General features: G+C 41.6%; 1 protein-coding gene across 1 annotated transcript in view; it reads right to left on the reverse strand.

The window, feature by feature from the left end:
- LOC121387590 (neuronal acetylcholine receptor subunit alpha-3-like) overlaps positions 1–9,482 on the reverse strand; it is a 22,008-nt gene extending 12,526 nt beyond the window's left edge. The window contains exons 1-4 of the mRNA XM_041518750.1: positions 9,462–9,482; positions 7,339–7,453; positions 4,146–4,231; positions 1,996–2,139 (exon numbers count right to left, since the gene is read on the reverse strand). Of these exons, the coding sequence (XP_041374684.1) occupies positions 1,996–2,139; positions 4,146–4,231; positions 7,339–7,453; positions 9,462–9,482 (366 nt within the window). The remainder of the gene's footprint in view (positions 1–1,995; positions 2,140–4,145; positions 4,232–7,338; positions 7,454–9,461) is intronic.
- Positions 9,483–12,249: the final 2,767 nt, after the last annotated feature.

Below are 12,249 nucleotides of genomic sequence, written 5' to 3' on the forward strand. Positions count from 1 at the left end.
TGTCGTTAAACAAAACAAGTGTTAGAATTACCCAATGTTTGACATCCAATAGCCGATGATTAATAAATCAATGTGCTCTAGTGGTGTCGTTAAACAAAACAAGTGTTAGAATTACCCAATGTTTGACATCCAATAGCCGATGATTAATAAATCAAGTGTGTCGTTAATAGTGTTGTTACGTTAAACAAAAACAATGTGTTAGAATTACCAAATGTTGACATCCAATAGCCGATGATTAATAAATCAATGTGCTCTAGTGGTGTCGTTAAACAAAACAAGTGTTAGAATTACCCAATGTTTGACATCCAATAGCCGATGATTAATAAATCAATGTGCTCTAGTGGTGTCGTTAAACAAAACAAGTGTTAGAATTACCAAATGTTTGACATCCAATAGCCGATGATTAATAAATCAATGTGCTCTAGTGGTGTCGTTAAACAAAACAAGTGTTAGAATTACCAAATGTTTGACATCCAATAGCCGATGATTAATAAATCAATGTGCTCTAGTGGTGTCGTTAAACAAAACAAGTGTTCGAATTACCCAATGTTTGACATCCAATAGCCGATGATTAATAAATCAATGTGCTCTAGTGGTGTCGTTAAACAAAACAAGTGTTAGAATTACCCAATGTTTGACATCCAATAGCCGATGATTAATAAATCAATGTGCTCTAGTGGTGTCGTTAAACAAAACAAGTGTTAGAATTACCCAATGTTTGACATCCAATAGCCGATGATTAATAAATCAATGTGCTCTAGTGGTGTCGTTAAACAAAACAAGTGTTAGAATTACCCAATGTTTGACATCCAATAGCCGATGGATTAATAAATCAATGTGCTCTAGTGGTGTCGTTAAACAAAACAAGTGTTCGAATTACCAAATGTTTGACATCCAATAGCCGATGATTAATAAATCAATGTGCTCTAGTGTTGTCGCTCATAGGCGTACGGGCTCCCGTTTGTGTAGGGGGCAGGCTGGCTTTTGCCAGACTTAAACGGAAACCCGAATCTAGATAACAACGTTTATTCACATTAGCATTACTACAAAACAGCTATATAGGGGTACAAACGAAACATTTTACATGGACTACAACTAATTTTGAGGGTAGAATGGTGGAAATACATGGTAAAAAGGTCTCAGGTTAGCACATTTTGCCCGAATATTTCCATCATTTTTGTCTGAATTTGAGGTTTTGCTCAGCACTTGACAGTCTTCCCCCTGTCACGTACGGTGTCGCTATTAACAAACCAAACTTTTAACATTCTGAGAAAAAGTCAAGTTTGATTATATAAACACATCCTTGCATAATTATTGTTAGACGTCAGAACTTGAATAAATCAATCTTTATCGACACCCCAGCACAAAATGTATAAAGTTTATTTTGTTTAACGATACCACTAGAGCACAGTCCTAGAGAGGAAACCCACTACATTTTTCCATTAGCAGCAAGGGATCTTTTATAAGCACCGCTCCTGAGACAGGATAGCCCATTCCACGAACTTTGATATACCAGTCGTGGTGGACTGGCTGAAACGAGAAATAGCCCACTAGGTCCACCGACGGGGGCCGATCCTAGACCGACCGTGCATCAAGCGAGCGTTTTACCAGTGAACTACTCCCACTCCCCCGGGAACATTACATGCAAGGGGTCATCAGAAATTGATATTCCGACGAACTGGGGGCGGGACGTAGCCCAGTGGTAAAGCGATCGCCTGATGCGCGGTCGGTATAGGTTCGATCCCCGTCGGTGGGCCATTGGGCTATTTCTCGTTCCAGCCAGTGCATCACGACTGGTGTATCAAAGGCAGTGGTATGTGATATCCTGTCTGTGAGATGGTGCATATAACAGATCCCTTGCTTCTAATCGAAAAAGAGTAGGCCATGAAGTGGCGACAGCGGGTTTTCTCCCTCAATATCTGTGTGGTGCTTAACCATATGTCTGACGCCATATAACCGTAAATAAAATGTGTTGAGTACGTCGTTAAATAAAACACTTCCATCCTTCTTTCCGATGAACTGACCTGTTATGAGGTACGTTTCACCCACGTCAAATGTCGCTATCGTGAATGGACACGAATGGCCGGGCATGCCTGCTCTAACCATGATGATGGAGTTGTTTGTACACACGTCTGGAAACTGAAAGAATCATTAAATCAATTGTTACTGCAACGTCAATGTGTGTGTTGGGGGGGGGGGGGGGGGGGGGGGGGGGTGTTGTTTGTTTGTTTTTTGGGGGTTTTGGGTTTTTTTTGGGTGGGTGGGTGGGTGGGTTACTGTCAGACATTAACCTCATCCCACCATATCCTATATACATATTTTAATTAGTACACTTTTCTTTTCGTAGTATGCCTAGTCGTGTTCCCTGTTTACTCAACGTTGTGTTTTGTTATTTTTCTTCAACCCTTAAAACAACCTCCCTTCCCCTCCCCTCCCCTCTCCTATGCACTACAAGTACATATATTTGTTCTGTTCCCTGTGAACTCAATGTTGGTTTTGATCTCTTTCTTTGACCCTTAACACTCCCCCCCCCCCCCCCCCCCCCCCCCACCTCACCTCTCCTTTGCACTACAAGTACATGCATTATTTGGTTCCAGGTGTACCGTCTCTACAAAACGTTTCTCTCTCATCAGTATTTTTACGTTCTTAGTGTACCCAACGTTTATATTCTCCTTCTTCGGCTCTCAATACAACCTTCTCGCTCCAGCCAATGCACCACGACTGGTACATGAAAAGCAATGGCATGTGCTACCCTGTCTGTGGGATGGTGCATATAAAAGATCCTCTGCTACGAATGGAAAAATGTAGCGGGTTTTCTCTCTATGACTGTAAAAATGACCATATGTTTGACATCCAATAGCCGATTATTAATAAACCAATGTGCTCTAGTGGTGTCGTTAAACCAAACCAAACTTCTCAACACAACCTTCCCTCTCATGTGCGCTATAATTGTTTTTCTGGTGTATCCATTATTTATTTCTCTTCCTCTTTCTTCGACCCCAACCCACTTCACCCTCACACACACACACACACACACACACACACACACACACACACACACACACACACATACATACATATATATATATACAGTCAAACCTGCCTTCGCGGCCACCTCCATATGGCGGCCACCTGTCCATGGCGGCCACCCTGAGGTCCCCCCAATGAATTTTACTATATATTTTACCTCTATATGGCAACCACCTGCTCAACGCGGCCAGCGGCCACACTTTTGTCATAAAAAAAAGCGAAAATGAACCTGCTATCGCGGCCACAATTGTTTTTTAGTGCAAGTTATAAAAAAATGTCGGCAATCGTAAAAAAAAACGTAAGATGTTTTTGTTGATATAACCAATTGGCTTGATAAACAGCGGTCCTTTAAAGGTCGTCGGTCGCTTAGCTGTGTTCGTTAATTAACAAGTGTTTTTAATCTGGATTAACGGTGCGATGTACTAGTCATCGGCGGTGGTCATTAAACGCAAGATACGTGACTTCTTTAGCAAGTGAACATTAAAGGATAATCAGTGACTTTAATGCGCAGAACAGTGCTCCATTATTCTCTTTGTTAAATATTATCTTTTTCACTTAATAAAATTTCATATCGATGATAATTTTTTGTCTTGCTTTTCATTACGTTTTTGCACATGTATATGCCTCCTTAATAGTTCTATTGCAACATACGTGTATTTTTTTTTTAAATTCGGACTTATATATGACCTGCATACGGCGGCCACCTCTCTATGGCGGCCACTTTTGTCATGTCCCACGAGTGGCCGCCATAGACAGGTTCGACTGTATATATATAGACGAAGTCCAGAGGTTGTTATGTCAAAGCCATGGTGAGAAATCCGTAGTCCTAAATATAAACTAAAGAGAACTATAATATTTATTTCCATACTCCACTCTTTCATCATAGATTATAGGTGGATTCAGAGGTAATGAACTCGCATTGGATTCTGGGATTGTTTTTCGGGGGGGGGGGGGGGGGGGGTTGTTTTGTTTTGTTGTTGTTTTTGTTTAGTTTTTTCGGGGGGGGGAGGGATTTATGAGGTGGGTCTTAATATGAAACAGACTCAAAATCGAGTATAGCGCAATTAGATCAATTATCTATCAGATATCGTAACTAAATGTGGTCAGTGAAGTACCTGAAATCGTTCGTCCACTGTTATTTCGTATTTTCCGGTATGTTTTTCCGAATCGACCGTGACGCTATTCACCGTTCCCTTGATCACTGGGTAAAACAGAATAATGATACAACAGCATTACTTTCAACACCACCAGTAGCAACAACAACAACAATAATAACAATACTAAGGCACTGAAAAATGCATTGCTCGTCTCTGGTCCGTGCACATGTCAGTGTTAAACTCGCGCGTCTTTTAAATGTCCTGAAGTAGCTACAACTGCGTCATCTATTCCAGAAATAATGGTGCGCTACCTACAATAGTAAAATTGTGACACACCATGATATTGTGGACCAAAATGAGGCCATGTGGAAGAAGAGTAGAAGGAAGGAAATGTTTTATTTGACGACGCACTCAACACATTTGATTTACGGTTATATGGTGTCAGACATGTGGTTAAGGACCACACATATATTGAGAGAGGAAACCCGCTGTCGCCACTTCATGGACTACACTTTTCGATCAACGGCAAGGGATCTTTTATATGCAGCATCCCACAGACAGGATGGTACATACCAAGGCATTTGATACACCAGTTGTGGAGCACTTTCTGGAACGAGAAATAGCCCAATGGATCCACTGACGGAGATCGATCCAAGACAGACCGTGCATCAAGCAAACGCTACTTCCCGTCCCCAGGAAGAGTAAAAGTCATTCAATTGCATCGGCTCGATGGACAATCTGAAGGGAAGTATATCAGGATCACAGGCAGACGAGGGCATGCCATGGCCAATTATATCAGGGACAAAGGCAGATGTATATATATATATATATATATATATATATATATATATACTCTCCCAAAAACGTTCTGTTACACCTGACTTATTATTTCAGTTAAATGTTACGTTTTATTATGAATTGACATTGATTACTGACGTATCTAACTGTAGTCCAGCCCATTCTGTGTTAACGTTGAAGTGTGTCACGTGATGTGAATCAATCATGGTGTGTTAAAATGTTCAGTATCGGTTATGTCCACCTCGTGCTGCAATCACAGCTGCACAACGACGACGCGTCGATGTAACACAATTCTGAATGGTGCGTCAGGGGATGTTCTATCATTCATCCCGTGACGCCAAGTACAGATTCTGCATGGTGCGTCACGAGATGTTCTGTCATTCATCCCGTGACGCCAAGTACAGATTCTGAATGGTGCATCAGTGGATGTTCTGTCATTCATCCCGTGACGCCAAGTACAGATTCTGCATGGTGCGTCAGTGGATGTTCTGTCATTCATCCCGTGACGCCAAGTACAGATTCTGTATGGTGCGTCGGGGGATGTTCTACCATTCATCCAGTGACGCGAAGTACAGATTCTGCATTGTGCGTCAGTGCATGTTCTGCCATTCATCCCGTCACGCCAAGTACAGATTCTGCATGGTGCGTCGGGGGATGTTCTACCATTCATCCCGTGACGCCAAGTACAGATTCTGAATGGTGCGTCAGGGGATGTTTTGTCATTCATCACGTAACGCTAAATACAGATTCTGAATGGTGCGGCGGGGGATGGTTTGTCATTCATCACGTAACGCCAAATACAGAATATGAATGGTGCGTCGGGGGATGTTCTATCATTCATCCCGTGACGCCAAGTACAGATTCTGCATGGTGCGTCACGAGATGTTCTGTCATTCATCCCGTGACGCCAAGTACAGATTCTGCATGATGCGTCGGGGGATGTTCTACCATTCATCCAGTGACGCCAAGTACAGATTCTGAATGTTGCGTCAGTGGATGTTCTGTCATTCATCACGTGACGCCAAGTACAGATTCTGCATGGTGCGTCAGTGGATGTTCTGTCATTCATCCCGTGACGCCAAGTACAGATTCTGCATGGTGCGTCGGGGGATGTTCTACCATTCATCCCGTGACGCCAAGTACAGATTCTGAATGTTGCGTCAGTGGATGTTCTGTCATTCATCACGTGACGCCAAGTACAAATTCTGCATGGTGCGTCAGTGGATGTTCTGTCATTTTCCCGTGACGCCAAGTACAGATTCTGAATGTTGCGTCAGTGGATGTTCTGTCATTCATCACGTGACGCCAAGTACAAATTCTGCATGGTGCGTCAGTGGATGTTCTGTCATTTTCCCGTGACGCCAAGTACAGATTCTGCATGGTGCGTCGGGGGATGTTCTACCATTCATCCAGTGACGCCAAGTACAGATTCTGAATGTTGCGTCAGTGGATGTTCTGTCATTCATCACGTGACGTCAAGTACAGATTCTGCATGGTGCGTCAGTGGATGTTCTGTCATTTTCCCGTGACGCCAAGTACAGATTCTGCATGGTGCGTCGGGGGATGTTCTACCATTCATCCCGTGACGCCAAGTACAGATTCTGAATGTTGCGTCAGTGGATGTTCTGTCATTCATCACGTGACGCCAAGTACAAATTCTGCATGGTGCGTCAGTGGATGTTCTGTCATTTTCCCGTGACGCCAAGTACAGATTCTGCATGGTGCGTCGGGGGATGTTCTACCATTCATCCCGTGACGCCAAGTACAGATTCTGCATGGTGCGTCAGTGGATGTTCTGTCATTCATCCCGTGTCGCGAAATACAGATTCTACATGGTGCGTCGGGGGATGTTCCATCATTCATCCCGTGACGCCAAGTACAGATTCTGATTGGTGCTTCAGGGGATGTTCTGTCATTCATCCCGTGACGCCAAGTACAGATTCTGATTGGTGTGTTAGGGAATGTTCTGTATTTCATCCCGTGACGCCAAGTACAGGTTCTAAATGGTGCGTCGGGGGATGTTCCATCATTCATCCCGTGATTCTGATTGGTGCGTCAGGGGATGTTCTGTCATTCATCCCGTGACGCCAAGTACAGATTCTAATTGGTGCGTCAGGGGATGTTCTGCCATTTATTCCGTGAAGCCAAGTACAGTTCTTGTAGTGATTTTCTAGGGTCAGCTATATGTTCTCTACGTTCTATATTTCCTCAGATGAATGTTTAGGGTTAGAGTTAGAACTAGAGCTGAAGGAACATAAACATGGTCCCGTGTTTGTGGCGGAGGGTTCCTTTGTCGAACTGTGTGACCCAGGACGTCCCAGAGATGTTCATTTGGGGATAAATCTGGCGATCTTGCTGGGTATGGTAACAAGACATGCACGTGCAATGTGTGACCTGGCATTGTGGTGCTCACAGATACCCCCAGTGACTTTAACAAGTGGAACAACGTGGTGCTGCAATGCAACACACTTAAAGATACCACCAGTGACGTTAATCAGTCGAACAACGTGGTGCTGCAGTGTCTCATGCTGAAAGATACAACAAGTGACGTTAATCAGTCGAACAATGTGATACTGCAGTGTCTCGTCCCAGTAGCGATTAATAATCATAATGGTTTGGCTGTTAGTTTATCTTAGTCCACGAATTTGGCCAGCTGTGAAGGTTTCTAAAGTTTGTTTTGTTTAACCGCATTGATTTATTAATTAATCATCGGCTACTGAATGTCAAACATTTGGTAATTGTGATATATAGTCTTAGGGAGGAAAGCAGCTACATTTTTTCCATTAGTAGCGAGGGATCTTTTTTATGCACCATCCCACAGACAGGCTATCACATACCACGGCCTTTGATATACCTGTTGTGGTGCACAGGCTGGAACGAGAAATAGCCCAATGGGCCCACCGACAGGGATTGATCCCAGACTGACCGCGCATCAAGTGAGCGCTGTCGTAAATCGATTCCGAAGGTGTAGCAATCAGATCGATCTTGGGCTGGGGTGGTAATTCCTAGTTGGTCTGACCTTGCTCTTGTCACGAGTTCTTCCTGTCTTGTAACGCATTCATGATTACAATACAATACAATACAATACAGTCGGTATTGCAACCATTGTATGAGTACACTGGTTAAGGGAATAGATTCTCATTTAATAAAATAAAGAGAAAGCAAACATATGAACTAGTTATAACAACAATAAACAACAGAGATTTAATACACATATCTGCATGAATATGCCACACACACATTAATATACATACCCATATGCACGCACGCACATGCGCACACACATTTACATTTATACGCACGTGCAAACGTGCGCGCTCACGCACGCACACACACACACACACACACATGATACGATAAGAAAACTGTAATATTCTGCCAAACAGCTATATACAAAATACTCACCAACTCCTTATAGTGGCTCTGCAAACCCGCATATGTCTGGCAACATCACCCTGGTTCGCACGTGAATGACATCCAATAGCTTAAAGACATTGTAACGTCAACCTCTGCGGAAGAACTGTGAGTCGGGGGCAATCGCTGATGTAGTCTGTTGCAAGTTGTGACAGCACATGGCTGTACGTGTCATGTGAAACGTGTGACTTATCAGTGTCAAGTAAAGTTGGACTGAGGGCTGCGTTTTGAGGTCAAGGTCAATCTCGACATACATACCCTATATAGATATTCATACATCAATACATACATACATATATACATGCATACATCAACACATACATCAATACATACATCAATACATACATACATACATACATACACCACACATACACACATCAACACATACATGCATTAATACATACATACAATACATGTATATATCTGTGGCAAATAAAAAAATATGAATGTTGCAATTACATAATTATTTAAGTGTATTACCGAATTTGTAGGCTCCACACATCACTTCGGTCGCTGATTCTGGACAAACATCTTGCTGGCACTGTATGGTCGTCGTTTCCGATCATCCATCAGTATGCATTATTATGACATATGTTAAGATCCTTCATGGGATCCTGTGTACATTTCACCCATAATGCACCCGCGTACAAATTACTACAATAACTCACAAATAATTGTGTTTTAACAGATTCTGAACATTTTGCAAATCGCTGCAACAGTATGTTTGCACGTACACAAAGGACTCTATACTGTCGTTTAATGTCTTTATCGTCTTTCATGGTTTTGCACATAATATGACCTAGATATTTATAGTTGTCAGCAAATTTCAGTACATCACCACACAAATATATCGAAGGCACATTGATCAACTTCAGAGTTTCTGGCTCAATACACATACAAACAGTTTGTATTGTATTATATATAATATCATAATCTTCTGCAAATTTCTCGCAAATCGTTAACGTTTTTCTTAATACAGAAATTGATGGGCATATCATATCATCAACACCCCACCAACATTACATCCAACTGCACATCTTGACAACTGTAGGTTAAGGTCTTCAATATATATATATATATATATATATATATATATATATTAAATAATAAGGGTGACATTACCCCCACCTTGACGGACGCCATTTTTTACATTAAACTTACAGGAAATATATGCACCCCATTTTACACTAAACAATTGGGTTAAATACCATGCTTTGAGAAAGCGAACTACAAAAGTAGGCACACCTTTTTTCAAATGTGTCATATATAATGTCCAGTGATTTACACGGCCGAAGGCTTTTTTCGCATCCAAAAAGCAAACATACACAGGACTACCTTGTGAAAAGCTTGTTCGCAATCGCACCGTCCCAATCATGTTGCCAAGTCGAAAAGATAAAGATAAAGATAAAGATATTTAAAATCAGTGTAAGGCACACCAACCCTGGCATGACGCAAATCCAAAGCAGACTTGGCAGCTAAATCTGCCTTTTCATTAGCCCTGATGCCAACATGGCTGGGCACCCAACAAAATACAATATCTTTATTGGCAATTGATAAAAAGACACACTTTCGTATCACCATCCCAATTAAGGGATGGTCCAGCTTCATATTGCATAAAGCTTGGAGACACGAAAGTGAGTCGGTAAAAATAATAAATTTGGATGCAATCGAATCTTTGATTTCTTCTAAGGCTTTAATGACTGCCCAAACTTCAGCACTAAACATTGATGCCGAGTCAGGCAGTCTCATGGAAATGATAGTGTCTGATGGAAAAACTGTAGCACAAGCCACAGAATTCCCATCCCGTGATCCGTCTGTATACACAGGAATGTAATCATGGTACCTGTCTTGAATGTCCATGAAAAACTGTTTATATACAACAGCATATGTACGATCTTTCTTCAGATGCGCCAGATCAAACACAATTTTAGGAAGTGTAACACATCAAGGTGGTAAAACAAAATATGAAGGAGTTTCCAAAGTGTCAGCTACATCAATGTTGGAAAGCGACAAACAACGCTTAATGCGAAGACCAAATGTACGAATAGCATTCAGCCTTGCATCAAGCAGCTTCATATATTTGTTGTCAAACACCGCATCATGTGTAGGATGTTTCGGTAAACATTTAATCTTGGTAGCATACTGCAGAGAAAGCTTTGCACGTCTAGCACCCAAACAAGGTTCGTGTGCATCAACGTACAAGCTCTCTACAGGAGATGTTCTAAATGCACCAAGACAAAGTCTAAGTCCCTGGTTGTGTATATGATCTAGCATCTGCAAGTAAGACTTGCGTGCCGACCCATACACAATGCATCCATAATCAAGTTTAGACCTCACAAGAGGTCGATACAGACGCAGCATAATCTTATGGGCCGCTCCACATTCCGTATTACCAACAACTTTTAAAATATTGAGAGCTTTTAAGCCCTTCTTGTTAACATATTTGAGATGGGGCACAAAAGATAGCTTCCTGTCAAATATAACCCCCAGAAATTTAGTCTCCTCCACAACTGGAATCGGATGTTTGTCCAAAAACAACTGTGGGTCTAAGTGGAGACCTCATTTCTGGCAGATATGCATACAAACCGTTTTTGCCTTTGATAATCTAAAGCCATTGTGATTCGCCGACTGATGAAGTTTATTCAAACAAAGCTGCAACTTACGTTCAATGATACTCATATTGGACGATCTATAGCAAATCTGAAAATCATCGACATATAACGAGCAATCGACACCAGGTGTTAAACACTGAGTGATGCTGTTAATTTTCACAGAAAATTCAATAACAGACAGGATACTACCTTGAGGCACACCCTTCTCCTGTGGGTGAATGTCGGACAAAGTCGACCCCACCCGGACTTTAAAAGATCTATCTTTTAAAAATTGAGAAATAAAAACAGGAAGTCGACCTCTAAGACCTATGCCATGGAGGTCGTTTAAAATCCCATACTTCCACGTGGTATTATAAGCTTTCTCCAAATAAAAAAACACTGAAACCAAGTGCTGATTGCAATGAAAGCTTCCCTACAAAACGTTTCAAATCTAACAAGATGATCAACCGTGTTACATCTAGATCTCAATCCACATTGCACATTAGTGAGCAATTTATAGGATTCAAGATACCAGACAAGTCTACGATTGATCATTCGTTCCATGGTTTTACAAATGCAACTTGTCAAAGCGATAGGGCGATAACTAGTAGGATTGGTTGGATCTTCACCAGGCTTAAGAATAGGAATGATAATTGCTTTCCTCCAATCAGAAGGAAAGTCTCCAGAAATCCAGATGTTATTAAAAATATTCAAAAGAACCATCAAAGATGATTCAGGTAAATGCTTTAATAACTGATAATGAATTTCATCTGGCCCTACTGACGTATCATGGCTCTACGAAGAGCATCCTGCAATTCCTCCATAGAGAAATGCCTGTTGTATGCTTCAGCATTTTCAGATGACAAATTAATGGACTGCTTTTCAGCTTTAGTTCTTATAGATATAAAATCATCTGTACTGAAAGCAGAAGATGAATTATGAGAAAAGTTATCTGCCAATGTATTGGCAATGTCACGATGAGACGTGACATCCGTATCATTGACAGACAAATGATGAACTGTATTACTGGATTCTTTACCTTTGATTTTACGGATCCTATTTCAGACAGATTTTACTGATGTTTGTGAATTCAACTTGGAGACAAAAGTTCTCCAAGATGATTTCTTACTCTGTCTGATCTCTCTGCGAGCCTTAGCCATAGCAATACGATAAGCATCCAGGTTATCCCCAGTAGGTTCACGTTTAAACCTGTCAATGAACCTGTTTCGCTCTTTAAGTGCATCTTTGCATGTATCTGTGAAGCACGGTATGCAGCAGCATGCGATTTACCAGCTGCCGGAGATATTGATGTTTCCACA

This window comes from Gigantopelta aegis, chromosome 13, assembly GCF_016097555.1.
Source record: "Gigantopelta aegis isolate Gae_Host chromosome 13, Gae_host_genome, whole genome shotgun sequence".
NCBI classification, from domain to species: Eukaryota; Metazoa; Mollusca; class Gastropoda; order Neomphalida; family Peltospiridae; genus Gigantopelta; species Gigantopelta aegis.